Source organism: Wyeomyia smithii, chromosome 2 (assembly GCF_029784165.1).
Source record: "Wyeomyia smithii strain HCP4-BCI-WySm-NY-G18 chromosome 2, ASM2978416v1, whole genome shotgun sequence".
In the NCBI taxonomy this organism is placed as follows: domain Eukaryota; kingdom Metazoa; phylum Arthropoda; class Insecta; order Diptera; family Culicidae; genus Wyeomyia; species Wyeomyia smithii.
The window spans coordinates 137,144,109-137,164,102 of record NC_073695.1 but is presented as its reverse complement, the minus strand read 5'-3'; the positions used below and the strand labels follow the sequence as shown (position 1 = coordinate 137,164,102).

The following is a 19,994-nucleotide window of genomic DNA, read 5'->3' as shown; positions in this document are numbered from 1 at the left end:
TCAGTGTCCTCCTGTTTCACTTGCAGTTCCTCCACTTCCGCCATTTCGCTCTGGATGCATTCAAGCAACCCATGTTCCTCGAGCACTACTTGAATCCGGAACTTCCACGACGCAAAGTTCGAACCGTCGAACAACAGGACGCGAACGACTTCCAGCTCCTTTTCCATTTCGATATAACACTTCCGTTAATGTACACTCCAGACGCACGCGCAAACTTGGCCGATAACCTGATATAATTCGGGATTTCGAACGGACATCAGGGACACTAAATACTGTAACGTACAACTATTTAACTTGTTTATTTAGAGAATGAATAAAAAGAACAACTAAGTAAAATAAGACTGGCTGCTGATGGCGCCAAAAACAAAACGTCAAACTTACAGTAACACCTGTGAGTGACATTGTCTCTCATCAGGGAGTAGCTAGCCTAGAATGAGTAAGGGTGTGAGATTGTTTTTCTTCCTAACCTTCTTGTCTTTTGAGAATCACTAGCAACAGGTAGGCGCACCTTCGGATGGTAGGGGGAGAGGTAGATGCAGGCAACTGCATTCTCGGTGAAGTGTAAGTAGAACCTTAGATGATTGAAACCTAGATATCCAACTTAAACAACAATACGGGCAACAAAAAAGTGGCGCCTCTCCGAAATTAATGGCGGTTGGGTGAACTACATTTCATGGGCACACCTAGAAAAATATCATGGTATTTTCCATCATTTCAATCATAGTTTTTAGTTCCAATCGAAGAAAAAATCAGACAAGTGAACCAGCTAAAAATTTTCGCCAGCAAATCAATCGTGAAAACCTGGTTGTGTACTGAAGTTCCATGAAAAGCGAAATTCTCAAGTTTACGCATCGAACGAAGTGAAAATCAGACGAAACTGTCAGAATAATATATAAATGAAATAGCTAATTTTGCAATAAATAAAATCTCATGCTCAGTAACTAAAAATATCTAAATAGACTAACATACCCATCGCGGCACTGGTCATGCTAATAATTTTGCCTTAGCAATGTTTTACATTTCAGTTGCAAAGGTTTCTGGAATGCGGAGGTGCCTCTAGAATTTATCGATTAGTCCATCACTTTTGTCTCCGACTTTCACGAACGCGCCCGATTCGTTTTTGTTTCCTAATAATTTGACATTAAACTGGGCTACTAGCGATTCGGTAACTGAAGATCTGTAAAAATGATTGGATTATATATTGAAAATACTATTTCAGTGCGAATATGATCATGTAAAAAATGTTTCAAATTAAAAAAAAAGTAAAAGATATTTAACAATAAACTTTACTGAAAAGTTTGATTCCCTCGACTGTCCTAGCTCTCTTAGGTACCAGCCGTATAGCCTTTGCAGCTTTGAACGTACATCACTAACTGTATGGATCCCAAACGAGCCGTACCGCGAGCATCACCACCTCCGGCAGCAAGACACTCAGTCTTCAACATATCGGCACTGTTTCCGTACAAAGATAACAGTCCACTAATTCCTGTATATTAGCTGTTTGTGTAGCAGCAGTTGTCAGATAAGCCTTTGATTTTCATTTATCATTTAGTGTTATACGCTCGAAATTTTTGGTACTGTTCCGTCGACCTCTATATACGTAGCCATTAGGACATGTTAGTTTATGTCTGTTGGCAGTAGTAGTAATAAATAAATAAATAAGCTTTATATTTTATTGTATACAGTTTTATTTGTAGAAATATCATACGTACGATTGGATGGTACGATTACTAATAATTCACCTTCACAGCCCCGCGGAGGGCTCTCTACTCATTTTTTAACACCACCCAGGTAACCATCAAGCGCTATTTTAAGCCATATAAGAAACACATAACAGCGTTTGAGGGTGTATAAAGCTATGCTTTAGAGCTTTCAAGCCCTGTAGCTTTAGGCTAAGTAAGGTATACGTGAATGTTTACGATTTTGAAATGCATATCTTTTCCAACAATAAACAACATAAATTTAGAGACAAAAACAAAAAAAACAATGGATAGAATGGAAAAGTGGCAAAACATTTTGAAGGGTAGCTGTTAACGAAGAAAGTTACGAAATTTTGAACGTTTTGTAATAAAATCAAACTACGCACTAGTACTATGCAATCAGTAGCAGATCAGCAAATAAATGCCGATTTATATCACGAAATTGATTTCCAAGCTGTTGAAGTTGATGATTTCTATGACCAAGAGTCTTATTATAATCTGGAGTTTGTAAGTTAGTTCACGCAAAACTTTTCCTTATTACTTTAGAAGCAATAGCGCAAAATTGCCTTTTGGGTAACAAACCTATTACTTGAAAGGCAATAAAATTCTTCCCCATTCAAGTAACAACACATACTGCCATATATTTAGCACGTGTTACGGGAGAACGACTATCTAATAATGGTCGTTTCAACCAGATGCAAGATTTTTTCTGTCGAAAACTGCTCCCTTTCCATCTCAAGCAAAAAAAAATCACACACCGTCGCATATGTTGCACATGCTACAAGTTTCTTCAATCTCCAATTCATCCGGTGTGCGTGTATTAGTTCGCATACGGAGTAGCGAAAAAATATGACAAGAGCTGCCAAGCAGCATTTTCTCCGTCATAGAGTATGCAAACGTTGATTATTTTAAAGACTTGAAATGCGCCTTGAAATGACATCACGATCTGTAAACTGCGTTAGAGAAAAATAAAAACATTCGCTCTCTTGCATGCTATCTACAGCACATAATCATTGGTTCATGGAAACTCATTTGGACCTGTTTAAAAATACAAAACTTGTGCCTATCCAGACAATATTCGCAACTTCGGCAACTCTGGTCAGACAGTATTACATATTTCCATTTCAAGTAAACACTGGGGGACGAAACGAAAGTGTTTCTGAATAGACATTTTAGGTTGACGGTTGAGATTCTGATTATGTGTGGATGAAGGGGACAAAAATGAACCTGATCGTTGCATCAATACAAATGCAGCGAGTGAAGTTTTGCTTACACATGCATTGCGGTGCTTGGCTGTATGTTCTCCTCCAGAAACACACACAAGCGTGTGGCCGTCATAATTTTTATTACTTTTTGTTTGTTACTCTTTGTGTATAATGCGCAGTCATAAGACACCATAAGTAATAAAAAATTGCCCTAAAGTAATAAAATGTTCCCTGTTTGCGTTGGGTGTTGCTATACAAGTTCACGAAGAAACGTTTGTTGTACCATTACATCATACTCTTCCGGCAAAATAACTCCTAACCTGCATAACAAGTTTATGAAGGAATTACAGTGTATCATAACATCATACTCTACCTATAAAATAAGGGAATGCATTAAAGAAATAAAAAATAGGTGATATTGATTAAAACAGAAATATGTGTTTTTGCTCATCAAATTCATAGGACGGCCGTATTTAGAATATATTTGAAAAACAGTTTCAAATGAATCTTAGAAAAACGAAACTGCAACAAGTTGCCTCGAATCACTTTACGATTTTAACATTTCTAGTCTCTTCGGTTGTTTGACGACGTACCCGGTTGTTAAAACAACTATGCTGCCAACGCATCCAGCTTCGTATTAACGTGCGACAGCAACAACAGGCATTTATTTACCTTGGTGGTCAGGTTATCGTTCTCTTCCGCAGCCTCTTTCGGTTCTATCTGGCACGATGAATGTTTCATTTTTGGTACTTCTCTTGCATTCTCCTAGTTCGAGCAAAAAAAAAACGAAGAAAAAAACAGCAGAAACCATCAACTTTAGTTTGAGAACTCTCGTATTTTACAAGAGAACTCACTTGCTACCGGTTTTGCGATTTAAATAGGCTGTAAAAATAATGTCTACCGAGCGAGACGATGGAGCAACGGTTGAACGCGGCAGACCAGACAGCCTTCAATATGCAACAACACCGCGGTTCGAAACTGGATCTTCTTCGACATCACAGAGCGACACGAAAAAAGCCAACGAGTCAGCAGCTAGCTGGTCGGATACGATGGGATGCAATTGGTGTGAGGAAGCAAAAAAGCAAATAACTTTTTTTTGCCCGAGAGAAAAACAAAAACAAAATATAAACCAAATTTTTCTCATAGGTGTAGTTCAAAAGTGGGGGCAGACAGTATATCGACCGAAATATTCGCCAAAAGTGGTTTTTGAACTGCCCTTAAGTAGAATATAGAACATTTAGGCTTTGTAAGACATTTTCTATATTAAACTATAGAACCAAATTAGAACTATTTTTCACGGCTTAACGGTTACTTGGGCAGTTACATTCTACCTTTCTTATCTGTGACATTTATCCTAATTTTTGGAATAAACCATTTCATTGTAATACCTGTCTTTGCACTGCATGAATCGACTTAAAACTCGTTGTCAACAATTTTCAGCTTTAGTCTCTGTGTTGAGCAAGACTAGTTCCGCTTTGCCCGACAACGAAATGTGTGATTCTTTGTCCTCTTTTAACTGTTCGGTCTGTGGAGAACTCTTGATATAGCAAAGTGGACTGTATTCGGTGGAACGAGCAAAGGGAGCAAGCGTCAATCAATCAACTCTTGGAACCTCTGTAAAGAACTGGGGTTTGACTTTGCTCCTTGCCGAGGACGAAAAACTCTAGTAGAGTTGAACACAGTTGATATTTCTTAACTACTTTTAGTTTCTTCTTCTTCCTACTGCTGATGCTTACAGAACGATTGTTAAAACAAAACTGAAAAACTTCACGATGCGACTGCTGCTTTTATAGCGTCGCGCTGGAGGTGGGGTTTGGTGGTCTTCGCTGATTGGTTGTTCGGTTTCTGTTGGAATGAATACCGATGCCGCGTCTTCTATGGGCAGGACCGCAATCTTGTTGATGGGGCGTCGGAAGACGGAACCTCCAACCATGACGTCAACGGTACGAACTAAACCGTTGTCACCAGGGTAAACGGTTGTTATTCGACCCAACTTCCAGTTGAGTGGGGACTGGTTCCGATCAAAAGCAACACAATCATATTGTTACGGATGTTTGGTGTGGCACGTAGATTCTTCTTTCGGAGTTGGACCGTATTTAGGTAGTCACGACTCCACGCTCTCCAAAAATGCTCCCGCAACAGTTGTAGATGCTGCCATCGCGTAAGCGGGTTGCCTTGACGTCCTGCAGAGATGGTTCTGGAATGGCAGTAAAAGGGCGTCCAATTAAATAGAGGGCAGGTGTGATAACCGTTGGATCTGCTGGATCGTTGGAGACGGAGAAAAGTGATCGAGAGTTCATCTCAGCCACGATCTCAACCATAACAGTAGTTAGTTCTTCGAACGTCAGCCTTACGTTCCCGATGATGCGGTTCAGGTGTGTCTTTGCAGATTTTACTGCAGCTCCCCAAAGTCCGCCGAATTCTGGTGCGTCCGGCGGGATGAAATGCCACTCAATTTCACGCACCGAACAAAAATCTCTAATGGTATCCACAGACTGCGGACTTCGAAATTGTTGAAACAACTCATTCAATTCGTGATGAGCACCTCGGAAATTAGTGGCGTTATCCGAGTGAAGCTGGTGGACTATTCCTCTCCGGCCGATGAAACGCTTCAACGATGTCAAGAAAGCATCCGTGCTTAAGTCGGAAACCACCTCTAAATGCACGGCTTTGGTTGTCCTGCACACGAAGACAGACACGTAAGCTTTGACCAGGGTCGGACGGCGTCCACCTTGTTTTATCAAAAACGGGCCAGCATAGTCCACACCGGTGATTGCGAAGGGGGTTGACGCTACCACCCTTGATGCTGGTAAGTTCCCCATCTGTTGAGTTGTGTTGGTTGGGTTAATCCGAAACATCTGATACACTTGCGAGTAATCTGCTGAACTGATGATCGAGCGTTCAAAAGCCAGTAGCGTTGTCTCATGGCGTTCATCAATCCAGACTGCCCGACGTAAAGCTGTTCGATGTGCATTTGCCAGATTAGAAGGCGTACTACTGAGTCCTTGTCCGGTAAGATGATGGGATGGCGGCTTTCAAACGGTAGATGGGAGCGGTCCAATCGACCACTCACACGAAGTAAGCCGTTGGTGAAAACAGGACGCAAATTTGCCAACTTCTTGCAGGGTTCATTGTTGATGACTCGATGAATTTCGTAAGCCAGGTGAACTTGTTGAACCACGCGTATGATAGCTTCGGTAGCCGAGCGCAGTTCAGAGATGGTTTGATGAGGATTTTTCTCTCGTGAGGTCGGGACCTTGATTCGACAGTTGGCAATGAATCGCAGGACGTAGCTCATAAAACGTTGGATCTTACGGAAGCTACTGTACCTAGAGAAAAACAGAAATGGTACAACATACACAGCTGCAATGACGACAGGTTCTTTCAATTTGAGAAGTTCGAGAATTTCTTCGGGTATATCGGTATCGTATTCCACTCGCTGGAGAAACTCGGGGCCGTTCCACCAAAGGTTGTTGTCTTTCAAACCCTCTGGTAGTTGTCCACGAGAAACGGTGTCGGCTGGGTTCTGCTGGGATCGAACGTATTCCCAGCGGTATCCACTAGTGTGTTGTTGGATTATGGCGATTCGATTCCAGACATACAACTGGAGTTGGTTGAGCGGCTTCTTGATCCAAGCCAGGACAATTGTGCTGTCACACCAAAGCACAATCTCTCGGAGTTCCATGTCCAAGGCAGGTATTACTTTTACTAACAATCGCGTCAATAGCCGCGCGGCACATAACTCCTTGGGAGGGATTGAAAGTTCCTCCAAAGGAGCTATCTTTGACTTACTGGTAAGTAGACGCAGCTTGGCTGAACCATCGGCAAACAGGCTACGCAGGTAGATGCAAGCTCCATATGCCACGGTGGAGGCGTCAGAAAAACCATGCAGCTCGTAGGCAATGGCTCCTTCAAAAGTGACGCATCTTGGAATGGCGTTGTGTGCTAGCAAAGACATCGAGACTTGCAGTTCATTCCACTGTCGCGCTGTGTCTTCATCGACCGGATTGTCCCATCCGATCTTAAGTTGCCACAGCCGTTGAACCAGGAGTTTTGCCATAACAATTACTGGAGAGATCAATCCTAGAGGGTCGAAGAATTTTGCGATTACAGAGTACATCACCCTCTTAGTGATATAGTGTTGGGGATGCGGCGACTGCTTCGTATCATTTGCGATGTACAAGGTATCGGCAGTTGAATCCCATAGCAGTCCGAGAACCTTGATAGCCTCGTTAACTCCACATTCAGCCAACGGCACCCTCTTTTCTTGATCTTCTACAGGAATGTGCTCGAGAAATTCAGGAGAATTTGAACACCACTTGCGTATCAGGAATCCGCCGCTTCCTAGAAGCTGTTGTAGTTGTCGTTGAGCCTCGATGGCCTCTTCTCTCGAGCCTGCACCGGAAAGCACATCGTCCATATAAGTTTCTTCCTTCACGATGTGAGCGGCGATAGGAAAGGATTTGCCATCTTCTTCGACGAGCTGTACCAAGCACCTTGTCGCGAGGTAAGGAGGGGATGCTGTTCCGTAGGTCACCGTACAAAGTTCTAGAACTCGCAGTGGTTGTGATGGATGGGCTCTCCAGAAAATACGAAGAAAACGTCGGTCTTGAGGCGCGTGAAGTACTTGCCGGTACATTTTGGCAATGTCCCCGGAAAACGCAATCTTAAATTTTATGAAGCGAAGAATGATGAAATGCATATCATTCTGTACTACTGGACCCACTTGAAGAACTTCGTTTAAGGACAGCTGCTCTGATAAGGACTTTGCACTTGCATTAAAAACGACCCGACACTTCGTGCTCGAGCTGGATGGACGTAATACCGCGTGATGAGGAAGATAACACTTCTGCTGGTTAGGTAGATCATTGGCCTCAAAAATCTCCCGACAATGGCCGAGAGCCTCGTACTCCTGAATGAACTCAACGTACTGCGCCTGTAGCTCTGGATTATTCATCAAGCGTTTTTCTTGGATCAAGAACCTCTCCAGGGCCAGTGCACGGCAGTCACCCAATTTAGAAGCGTTCTCGCTGAATGGTAACCGCACTATAAATCTACCCCTCTCATCACGTTGGTACGTGGATAGAAAGTGCGCTTCGCAAGCCATTTCTTCGGTTGACAACTTCGGAACATCAGACACTTCCTCGATTTCCCAGAACTGCTGCTCGACGATTCGCTCGATATCTTCAAGGAAAGTGTGGTTGGCATGCTGGACGGAAATGTTGGACATTTGTGGCTCGACGATGACACCAGATACAATCCATCCAAGATGAGTATCTCTCAGCTGTGGCAGGTTATCATCTAGGCTTAATTGGCTCGGTTTCAGGATATCGAAGAACAGCTCAGCACCAATTAGCAGGTCAACTTTTTGTGGCGTATTGAAGCCGGGATCGGCCAAAACCACTCCTTCGTGGAGATTCCAGTGTGTGGTGTTGATCTTCGACACTGGTATTGTACCAGTTACTTTCGGTGTAATCAGGCACTCGAGACTTGTTTGGAAGTTCGACACTCGGGATTTGAACTTCAAGGTGATTTTATCCCGAGCGTGGAATCGCCGTGCGTTGATACCAACAATCGGAACGTTGGCGGGTTTCTTTGGGAGACCAAGACGGTTGACCATATCTTCAGTCACAAAGTTCACTTGGGATCCGCTATCCAATAAGACACGGCATGGATGAGGGTGGTTCTCCTGGTCAAATAAATGTACCACTGCGGTAAGCAGCAGAACAATCTTGGTCGCTTGGGCTAGGTTGGATGAACAGGTCGTAGACACAGGTGGCTCTATGATGGCAGGAATCTTCTGCTTCGATGTGGATGGTTGATTCGAAGCAGCTGGAACCGATGGTGTGCTTGCCACTGCTTTCGCGGGAAGAGGAACGTTGGACGGTTTCTCCAAATTGGGTACTCCATCATCATGGAGCAACGTGTGGTGACGTCGTTGACACTTATGGCATTTCTTGTTGGAGGGACATTCTTTGGAACGGTGTTCTTTCCGCAGGCAGTTAAAGCAAACTCCAGCGGCTCGTATCTTTTCATTTTTCTGGGATGCCGTCAGGTGAATTAGCGCGTTGCATTAGTAGTTCCGTTTCACCACCGCAAATCTCACAAGTTTGAGGTGTACTTGCCGAGACGGTGTGGCTCTTCTGTGACAAAACTTTCGTTGGTTCCAGCTTGCTTTTGAAAATTGGAGGTGCTGTTTGGAAAACCGCTTCACAGTTCTCCAGAATCTGACATCTGGATTTTAGAAACTCGTTGACTTGTTTGTAATTTGGCAGCTCTCCTTTCTTCTTAGTGGCTTCCCACGACTTACGAGTTGCCTTGTCCAAGGCAGAAATAAGCAGATAAACTATTATATGCTCCGATACTCCAGTGATTTCTTGTTGAAGGTAGCGCAAACTTTCGACGTGTCGATTGGCTTCGGTGATGATTTCTCGCAATTCCTTGTGGGACTCCGATGTCATCTTCTTCAAATTTAACAAGCCACGAATGTGAGTTTCTACTAGTACCCGTTTGTTCTCGTAACGATCGGATAAAATTTCCCAAGCTTGCTGATAGTTGCCTTTACTCAGAATCTTTGCATCTAAAATTCCAGCGGCATCTCCAGTCAACGCCTTGTCGAGGTGATACAGTTTAATGGCATCTGTATCCCCCGAATTAGCCATTAAGTCTTGAAAGATAGCCTTGAATATCGGCCAAGAATCATAGCTTCCATCAAAAGATGGAATTGGTGCTTTCAACGGTTCTTGCTGGATGATGACCTGAGGTGCTGTGGGACTTACGGAAGGAGTTTGTGTGGCAATCCATGTTTGCGCTTTCAATAATAACTCTTTCACTTGAGATATTTTCATCGGTCACTGTGATACCACTTGTTTAAAATAATAAAGAGAGGGAACAACTTCATAGTTCTAAGTCCCAAATGGGATTGATTTACTAAAACTTAACTTGGTAGGATTTCTTAAGTGCTTTGCATATGGTCAGTATCGTATGCAGCACTTGTGTGGGAAATCATTTGTTGCCAGTGAAGATGTTTTGACGATCCAGCGCGTGGGAATATATTTTCCGGGTCTGTTGGAAAGTCGTTAGAAATTTGGGATTGCGGTAACCTTATAGTGTCAGGCTACACACTGCATTGGAAACATTGTAGAACAGCTCCTCAAAGTTTGCATACTCATCATCCTGTGCATCGATCGCTTCATCGGGTACAATGGCTTATATCTTGTTGTGAATTTGGCTGTACTTGGCGTAATTTACACTCAAATTTGTAGACAACACTCCCAGTTGTGCCAATCCAGGTGTTGAAGTGATTAGCGTCCGGTTAATTCGCATCAACTTCTGTTTCGCAGCAGTTCTCTGGCGCACTAATCCTTTATACGCCTGCGTTGTAGCAGAATCCAGTTGCATCTCCCATTCGTCGAATCCGTGGAACGATGAAGAGAGATTGAGCTAGGTTTTCCGTTTGTATAACCGCATCAGTACCACCATCAGTACCATCAGTGTTATGCTGCTCTTGTCTCGGCGAATGTAGCACTGACATTTCCCTTTTTTTACGAACGCGATTTACTAACTACTTCGCTTCGCGCGCGGTTTGAATCGACAGCAGCAGCAGTAGCACTAGCAGCAACTACGTTCGATAGGTTACTGCGATCCGGTTCGGGATGGACCAAAATTTATATTCGGTCTGGGGAGAACTCTTGCTATTGCCAAGTGGACTGTATTCGGTGGAACGGGCAAAGGGAGCAAGCGTCAATCAATCAACTCTTGGAACCTCTGAAAAAAAAGAACTGGGGTTTGACTTTGCTCCTTGCCGAGGACGAAAAACTATAGTAGAGTTGAACACAGTTGATATTTCTTAACTACTTTTATTTTCTTCTTCTTCCTACTGCTGATGCTTACAGAACGATGGTTAAAACAAACAAAACTGAAAAACTTCACGATGCGACTGCTGCTTTTATAGCGTCGCGCTGGGGGTGGAGTTTGGTGGTCTTCGCTGATTGGTTGTTCGGTTTCTGTTGGAATGAATACCGATGCCGCGTATGTTGTCGACAGTAACAACATAGCAGTGAATGATCTGCTTTCGGCGGAGACGGAACATTAACAAAAAAAAAACTAGCTCTATGCTCGTTTCTTGGGCAATCCGAAATCATGCACATTTGTATCATGTTCTTGTGTTTTGTCTGGAAAATCTACATATGGAAAATATCGTGTGCTGAATCTGAAATGTTAATGTTGTTGTTGAATGAAACATTTTTTTGTGAACAGGCTTACCTCTTTTCATCCTGATCACTGCTATCTGTTTAATTAAAGATAATAAATCAGAGGGCTAGATGCTACTCGCCAGCAAAGGCCTTCACTTTATTTTGCGATCTAAAGATGAAGTTTATTGGGGCAATTCAAGTACATTGAAAGAAAATAAATATTTGTGACTGACTGTTAACTCGTTTTTTTTTACTTACACGTTTAATTGGGTTACGATATAACTATGTAAATTTAACCAGTTAGGTAAAACACTGAGTGCTCTACTGTTTTTTTTTTTTTTGGTTGTGTAAATACTTCTTTCTAGGCTCTAGTGCTGTCTGTGTTCCCGAGCGTACCCATCATTAGCTCTGACAAATGCGAAATGTTCAGTTTTTTTGCCTTATTGCTTTTGTTGCTTTTTCTTTGTTTATCACTGCTGGATCTGAATGCGTCGTTCATTTGACTAAGTTTACAACATATGAGCATTTTAAGGTACCTCTCGGCTATGTTTAATGCGCATGGAATGCATAATGGATCCGACACAAATTGGGCACTTACTTCCATTTTTTCATCTACGTCATCGGACGCTACTGTGTGATAGTCGAAGCGAATCTTAACAATATCTAGTAGTTCCTCCTTCAGCCCTACAGTATCAATCTCCAGTAAGAGCTCAAAATTTTATTGGAATATGCTATAAATTCCTTGACAGTATGTGAATATCTTCTCACCAGGTGTTTTAATTTTTTCATGATCATTGTACATCTTATATCCAGCCAGAGATTTGTGTGCTTCAGGGATTTGTTCGCCTTCAGAAGAAATTCTGTTAATGCATTCAGAGTGACTCAACTTGCTACAGGCCCAGTCTGTAGTCCAGTGAATACTGGAAAGTTGGTTTTCGTCGAACGTATCATCTTACAAATCACGTAGCGTTTCTACTTCCTCATAATCGCTTCGAGAAACCCGTTTCTGTTGCACTACATTTAGTTTTCGCAATTCATCACTAGATAATATGTGCATACTTACGTCAGACTGCACGTTGCCAACTTTTTTAGGTACCAATAGTTGGTGTACCACGACGGCTTTATACGCCGACGAAAACTGAGAAACAGCCGGGTGTGTGTTTTGCCATTTCTCTATGGAATTACCGAGAAAAAATGCTCAAGACAATCCTGCGATAAGTTACGTGTTCTCAAAAATTTATAATCAAATTGGGTTTCCAACTCCTCCCACGGCAGCTTCAGGGCGTTTATGTACGCTGACCAACCCTCTATTAAGAACGGTGTGCGGGAGTTTTTCTCCAAGTTATGTTTTCTTTTCTGAAAATAAATTAGATTTTGGGCAATTTATTAAACATCGTCCAAAGTGGTATCTACCTTTGCAGGATCCACACAAAGCGTTTCCTCTGGTTTTCCAACGAAGTATAATTTTTTAAGCTTTCGGGATACCTCATCGAGAAACGACCAGTGCGGAGAGCCTGTTTTTAGTGGTCGCTTGAGTTCCTGCGGAACGACTGCTTAAGTACTTACTTTTCATTTTTCGCATATTATTTAATTACTTACTTTTTTCTCTTTAAGGTTTGAAGTGTTTACAATGTCGAACAATACATCGAATACCTCGCAAAACTTAGCCGTATTCAAAGCTCTTTCCTGAAGTTTCCCAGTTTTTACATAGTCTTTAAACCAGCTACGACGGAATGACTCAGCGCTTATACAGCCAAGCCAACATTCATTTCACTGAACTGTGAAAGGCGTATGTGCTCATAGGTTAACCGAAGTACGACCCGTGGTACGTTTTCCACGTCTTCCCAGTAAAGTAGGACTATATCCTCGAAACTGCATAGTTGGCCATCCCAAACTGCATCATGTTTAAGAAGATTGTTTCTGCATGATTTGATAAGATGGGGGTCATCAAACATGCAATAGACACGGTTTGTCCCTTCACCGACTTGCATATCATAATATGGGGCCTCCACTGTATCTTCATATTCTTTAGAGAATAAATTCCGATTCACACTGTTCTGGTTTCAGGTAATTACCTTTGGAATGAACCCAGCCTCCAATATAAGATCCAACGCCTTGTCCACAACGGGCCGCAGTTGAGCTGCAATGAGACTATGGCAAAAAAAATAGCCAATGGCTTGCTTGAATCCAGTTTTAATGGTTTTTATCATGAGGGTTAAAACAGATTTCGTTCTGACCTTTGTGTTTGTTGTTTCTTGGCCAGGCAGTTTTGTAGGGAATCCACTAAAGTAGTCCGGCTTCGCTTTATAAACGTACGTCACTCTTTCAGCGATAGCTTTTCGTCTATAGTGAGAGTGACGAGTTTTTCGTCCTCTGTCATAGTCGATGATTTTATCTTTAACAACTGAAAAATGGTTGTCGAGAAACCTTCCCGGATGGCTATGCGCCCCAACCATGCGCGCACTGTACTCAAACTCGGCAGTGCCATGAACTGTCGCATCAGTCGATAAGCAATACTGCAGAACAAGAGCCATGTTCTTCATAGAGTCCGAGTATCGGGCTCCACGACACTTCCTATTCTTATTTCTTTGCAACTCACCAGTAAATTGCATGTCGTGAGAGAGACAGAAGGAGTAGGATCTCACAAACCGTTAATTACAACTTTTTCTACCACATCCATCGATGTATCTAGAATTAAATCTGTTTCTCCTTCTGCATCCAGCTCCCTGATTAAGGTATCAAATACCGTCGAGCCAATGCCATCATCAGGTGACATTTGGCTTTCGATATTCTGGTTTCACAAGGGGACGGCTGTCGGTCGTAGTCTGCTGATAATCAAAATTTAAGATGTTCGGTTGAGACTTGAATATGTGCATAGTTACCCCTGACTTTTGCAAAGAGGATTGATGTAGTCCTCATCCTGGAAGTGATCACCGCAAATAACAGAATCAATCGAAAATTTCTCAGTACCGCAAGCTGCTTTCCATTTCTCAAGATCTCGAGAACTAGGAACCAAAAAAAACTATTGAATATTTCCTCGATAAATGACAGCTTGGAAAGTACTTGTTTTCACCAGAACTTTGTGATACGTTCTGGAACTTGGACCGGAAGCAGCACTTGTGCAATCCGGGAACTCACATCTTCTAAAAACCATCTTCTAATAATCAAATGTTGTGAAGAAATATTTTGTTTCGCTTTTGAAATATTTTTCGCGTTCTACTATGTCGGACACGCAAATTGAAGTTCTTCTTCGTTTTCGCAAGCAAAAACCATACGAAAATCAAAGTCGTCAACGCCAATACCGGTTAAATTCGCCTTTTTATATCGTAACGCATTCAAACGTGTAAGTGAAAGAAAAAAACATGTCAGTCAAAAATATTCAAAATGTTTTGTTTTAATTTTGAATTCCCCCAATAAACCTCATCTCTGGATCTGAAACAGAAGTGTAGGCCTTTGCTAGCGAGTGGCATCTGGCCTTATCATTTATTATCTTTAATTATACAGATAGCAGTGATCAGGATGAAGAAAAAGGTAAGCCTGTTTACAAAAAAAATGTTTCTTCCAACAACAACATTATTATTTCAGATTCAGCACACGATATGTTCCATATAAAGATCTTCCAGAAGTTCCCGAATTTTCCAGAAAAAGGACAAGAACATGATACAAATGTGTATGATTTTGGATTGCCCGAGAAACGGCCATAGAGCTAGTTTTTTTTTTTCGTTAGGCAAAAGAGGACAAAGAATCACACATTCCGCTGCCGGGCAAAGCGGAACTCATCTTGCTCGACACAGAGACTGTAAAGCTGAAAATTATTGATGAGTTTTAGTATTAGTTAAATATGTTGACTTCAAAGATAAAAACTGAGCTAGGACTTAAACTCCAGGAATTTGAAATTAATCGACAACTCCAATTGCTACCGATGGCGATTGTTTTTAAGATCCAGAAGAAGCGGTCGATTCATACAGTGCGAAGAGAGTTATTACAATGAAATGGATCATTTCAAAGATTAGGATAAACGTCGCAGATAAGAAAGGAAAAATGTAACTGTGGTTAAAAAAATGAGTAGAGAACCCTGCGCGAAGCGGTGAAGGTGAATTATTAGAGCTCGTACCACCCAATCGTACGTATGATATTTCTACAAATAAAACTGTATACAATAAAATATAAAGCTTAACTGACATCTGCTACTACACAAACAATTAATATACAGGAATTAGTGAACAGTTATCTTTGTACGGAAACAGTTCCGATATGTTGCAGATTGAGTATCTTGCTGCCGGAGGTGGTGATGCTCGCGGTACGGCTCGTTTGGGATCCATCAAAGATGACTATAACAAGATACCTGACTCTTGCAGAATTCATCGGACATGATTGTCGCTGCGTGTGAGCAAAAGTCGAACTAATTTATGCACTGTTAATATGATGTATACATAACGTCAAAATCAACTGACGACAAGGCCAAGACATGACTGCTGAAAGGTGGAACAAATTTTTCAGTATCCATGTGGACGACTGTACGGTGCTGTCATCCGAAAAATGATAATAAAGTGACGAATGTTTAGTTCTCAAACATGAAGCTTTCCGGAAGAATCAAGAAATATCGGCGCATCATTTAAAATTAAGCGTACCATCAGAACTTCCTGATAACCGCTATGAGCACGCTCTACAGCCAAGTTTTCCACTCTTGTCGAGGTTAATAAAGCAAAAATCGGGTGCCCCGGTGAACCTGACCATATGCACAATGGTTCTGAAACCTGGCTTGCAACATATCAAACTTTAGGTTTTGATAGAATGGGACCTGAATATAAATATAACCCCTCAATATAAACTTCCACTCTGACAGTCAATTTAACACTTTTCTTTCGTACTTTGAAGTGCAAAAAATATGGCTGTTGTTTCGGATTGTAGAGTAAGAGCCCACACTGATGTTTGTAGCAGTTTAATTATAGAAAAAGCTTCAAAGCTATAAATATAAATTTATAAATGTTGTGTGCTGTGTCGAGTGGAAGTGAGTACTTACAAATCAGTGAGCCCTACACACGTGTATCCGAGAAACTGTATTGATTTCATATGACTTATCTGCGCTATCTTTATGGAAATATACGTTATTCATTAATAAGGATGGTAAATTAATCATTCATTTACCTGCAGAATAAATTCTAAGTTATTCAAATATATTTCACTACACGAAATCTCGAATAATTTCTCTAAGCTAACCTACTCTACTTTCACATCTGACGTTGTCTTCTCAAAGACCAAAGAGATAAGCTGATCCTCGATCAGCGATCACGGCATTAGCCGTTTATTAACGGCGAGCAAAGTTGCCAGTTCCTTTGCTTCCTTGGTAACATTCTCCCCCCGATGGAACTGGTGAGCATTCCCGGTTTCATCAGACACATCCAAAATAGCCAACTTTGCCACAGGCCGACGCAAAATACCTTTGGTAGTCATAATCTCCGCTTGCCTTGCTCTTCCATCTGCAGCGGTGATCACTTTCAGAATGCGTCCTCGCGTCCATTCATTACGTGTCGTATCGTCGATGATAAGAACTAGTTCGCCCGGTTGTATGGCTCTACTTTCCTCAAACCACTTCGTCCGTTTAGTTAGAGTTGGTAAGTATTCTAGGACCCACCGTTTCCAAAATCGGTCCAAAAGCTTTTGGATTCGACCCCACGATCGTTTCAATAGAGAACATTCATTCGCTGTAGCTGCTATCGGCTGGCGTATTCCTGATGAGCTACCGAGCAGAAAGTGATTTGGCGTAAGGGATTCTTGTTCTGTCGAATCTATGGGTAAATACGTCAGCGGACGGCTGTTTACTATGGATTCTGCCTCGATGACTATGGTTAAAAGGTCTTCATCAGAAATATTGTCATTATCACACGTAGCGCCAAGTGCTGTTTTGACGGAACGAACCAATCGTTCCCAGGATCCCCCCATATGGGGGGCTGAGGGAGGATTGAGTTTCCAATTTGTTGTCGTACTGGTGAACGTTGCTTCCAGGCCCTGTTCAATTTGTTCTCGCAGTAATCTTTCTGCGCCTTGAAAATTAGTTCCGTTGTCGCTGTAAATTACGACCGGAAACCCTCTGCGACAAACGAATCTGCGAACAGCCAAAATACACGATTCCGTGCTTAAGTTGCTTGCTACTTCGACGTGTACAGCACGAATAGTTAAGCACGTCAATAACGCAATCCAGCGTTTTACATGGCTGCGTCCAAGCTTGACAGTGATGGGGCCGAAATAATCAAGCCCAACGTAGCTAAAGGGTCGGGCGAATGAAGACAATCTAGCTTCTGACAGGGGCGACATCAGTGGAACTTTTGGTTTCGCTTTGCGTATTCGACAAAGTTGACAACTCGTACTTCTCTTCTTAACTAAGGTCCGAAGCTTCGGAATGTAGTAACGTTGACGTAGTTCGTTCACTACCGTCTCGTTGTTACCGTGGTGTAATTTTTTGTGTTGTTCATCTACGATCAGAGCTGTTAACCGGTTGTGGTAGGAAAGAATGATAGGATACTTAACGGTAGATGGTGCTCGTCGAGCCGCTCCAGTTCGACCATCAACTCTCAGGACACCATTCTTATCCATCATTGGAGTCAGCGTATATATGCTGCTGGACTTTTCGATCGGCTTCCGTTGAGTTGCTGGAAGAGTCATGTTGTGTTTCAACGTTGCAACTTCGTCTGGGTATGATTGCCACTGGGACATTGCAAATAAAGATTGCTCGGCTTGTCGTAATTCTGCTGAGGACAGGTGTATCGATCGTTGGCTCTCTGATGGCTTCTGTCTTCGAGTATAATTTATGAACCGGTGCACATATGCCATTGCCCTGAGCAAACGATTGTATTTAGAAAAACGTTGAAAGTCTATTACTGACACCCGTCCGATCAATCCTCTATGAGCGTAGCACGCTCTAAGCTCCTCCTCAATTGGAACGGGTCGCCTTTGTTGTGGCCATTCTGCTTCATGTTTGTACAGGAATTCTGGGCCAGAGTACCAAATGCTGTTAGCCTTGAAGTAAGGACCAGATCCCCACTTTGTCGCTTCATCGGCGGGATTTTGTTTAGAAGGGACCCAGCGCCATTCATTTCTATCAGTCAACTCCAAAATTTCTGCAACTCGGAAAGACACATACGGTCGGAATCGTCGAGGGTCTGAATTTATCCAACTCAGTGCGGTGCTCGAGTCAGTCCAAAGGAAATGTTTGGATATCTTTAGGGAATGCCCATCCTTCACAAACTGATTTAAACGTGCTCCTTGTGTGCACGCCTGAAGTTCTAATCTCGGTATCGTGACTGGTTTTAAAGGCGCAACCCTGGATTTGGCCATGACCAACGCCACTTCGACATTTCCTTCTAAATTCACGACTCGCAAATACGATACGCTGCAGTACGCTAATGGGCTAGCATCTGTGAACGTATGAAGTTGAACTTTTTCGAAAGAGTTTGTGTTTCTAAAATAGCACCTGGGAATTCGAACCGTGTCGATATGCTTTAACGTTGCAACCCATGTTTTTCAATGTTCGAAAATATCATCTGTCACGCATTCGTCCCAGCCGATCCGCGCGCACCAGGTTTCTTGAACTAACATTTTTCCTAAAACAATGTATGGTGCTAATAAGCCTAGTGGATCAAATAGAGTCATCACGCAGCGTAAAATTTGTCGTTTAGTGGGCTTCGTGTTGATTTCGATCATCATCATAATGTCGCTCCTCATTGTAGTTGGGAACTTGAACTCGTCAGTGTCGGTTGCCCACAATATTCCTAATACTCGTTCCGACTGGCTATTCTTTTCCGGATGCAAGTGCTTGATTGCATTGTCTCTCTTTTCTCCAAGCTGTTCCAAAACCGACGGATCGTTCGAACACCAATTGCGTATGTTGAAGCCACCGTGTTGATGGATCGCCTTGATTTCCAAAGCCGTTTGATATGCCCCCTCAGCAGTTTGAAAACTATCAAGGTAATCATCCACGTAGTGTCGGTGGACGATTCCTTCAACCGCTCTCGGAAACTTTTCAATGAATCGTTTAGCGTTAACATTTTTAACGTAGAGCGCTGTTGCCGGTGAACAGGCCGAGCCGAACGTTGCCACGTCCATAGTGTAAATTTCTGGCTGCTTAGTGGGATCGTCCCGCCACAAGAATCGCTGCGCACTACAATCCTGCTCTCGTATACCAATTTGATGGTACATCTCCTTTATATCACTACTCACCGCCACTGGATACTGTCGAAAGAGGAACAGCACAGCCAGAGGCAATGTATTCTCGTCGGGACCTTTGAGTAACCACGAATTTAGTGATACACCGTCTACTTTCGCGGACGCATCCCAAATCAGTCTCACTTTACCTGGCTTCTTTGCATTAATTATCACTCCTAATGGCAGAAACCAGGTTCGACGAGGATCAGCATTTTTTAACTCTTCTGGTGTCGTACGATGTGCATAACCTTTGTCTTCATATTCTTTGATCTGATTACGGACATTCACGCTCAATGGAGGATTACGCGCCATTCGTCTCTCTAAGCACTTTAGCCTCTGTAAGGCCATTGGTAAGCTGTCTGGAAACTCAACAACATCGCATTTCCAAAGTAATCCCGACTCATATCGATCCTTGGTAAGAACCGTTGTGCTCTCAAGAATGTGGTATGCTCGCCTATCTTCTGCCGATGCCATACTCGCCGATGGCCTTCCGCCAGCATCTTCTAACTTGAAATAAATCTTCATAGCTTCATCTAGTGAACGATCGTTGCCGCATTCACAAACATGATAATTGTATGACGATGTATTCTCTTTGCTGGTGCTTCCATAAATGCACCAACCCAATCTTGTTTTCACCGCCACCGGTTCGCCTTCAACTCCCTCACGCATTTTCAAGGGAAGTGCCACGTTAA

General features: G+C 42.5%; 2 protein-coding genes across 2 annotated transcripts; both read right to left on the bottom strand.

Moving 5' to 3' along the window:
* Positions 1 to 5,001: 5,001 nt before the first annotated feature.
* On the bottom strand, positions 5,002 to 9,567 carry LOC129719969 (uncharacterized). Its single transcript, XM_055671374.1, has 3 exons — positions 9,031 to 9,567; positions 5,979 to 8,945; positions 5,002 to 5,937 (listed from the first exon to the last, which is right to left on the bottom strand). Exons 1-3 carry the CDS (start codon positions 9,565 to 9,567, stop codon positions 5,002 to 5,004), a joined length of 4,440 nt encoding a protein of 1,479 aa, XP_055527349.1.
* A 6,822-nt stretch (positions 9,568 to 16,389) lies between these two features.
* On the bottom strand, positions 16,390 to 18,435 carry LOC129719968 (uncharacterized). Its single transcript, XM_055671373.1, has one exon. The coding sequence runs from the start codon at positions 18,433 to 18,435 to the stop codon at positions 16,390 to 16,392; it is 2,046 nt and encodes a 681-aa protein (XP_055527348.1).
* Between the last annotated feature and the right edge of the window lie 1,559 nt (positions 18,436 to 19,994).

Coding starts and splice junctions, on each gene's coding strand:
- LOC129719969 (XM_055671374.1), bottom strand. CDS start 9,567: ATGGCTAATTCGGGGGATACAGATGCCATTAAACTGTATCACCTCGAC. Junction 8,946..9,030: donor AGAAGAGCCACACCGTCTCG/GCAAGTACACCT, acceptor ACGGCATCCCAG/AAAAATGAAAAGATACGAGC. Junction 5,938..5,978: donor TCACCAACGGCTTACTTCGT/GTGAGTGGTCGA, acceptor ACCGTTTGAAAG/CCGCCATCCCATCATCTTAC.
- LOC129719968 (XM_055671373.1), bottom strand. CDS start 18,435: ATGGCCAAATCCAGGGTTGCGCCTTTAAAACCAGTCACGATACCGAGA.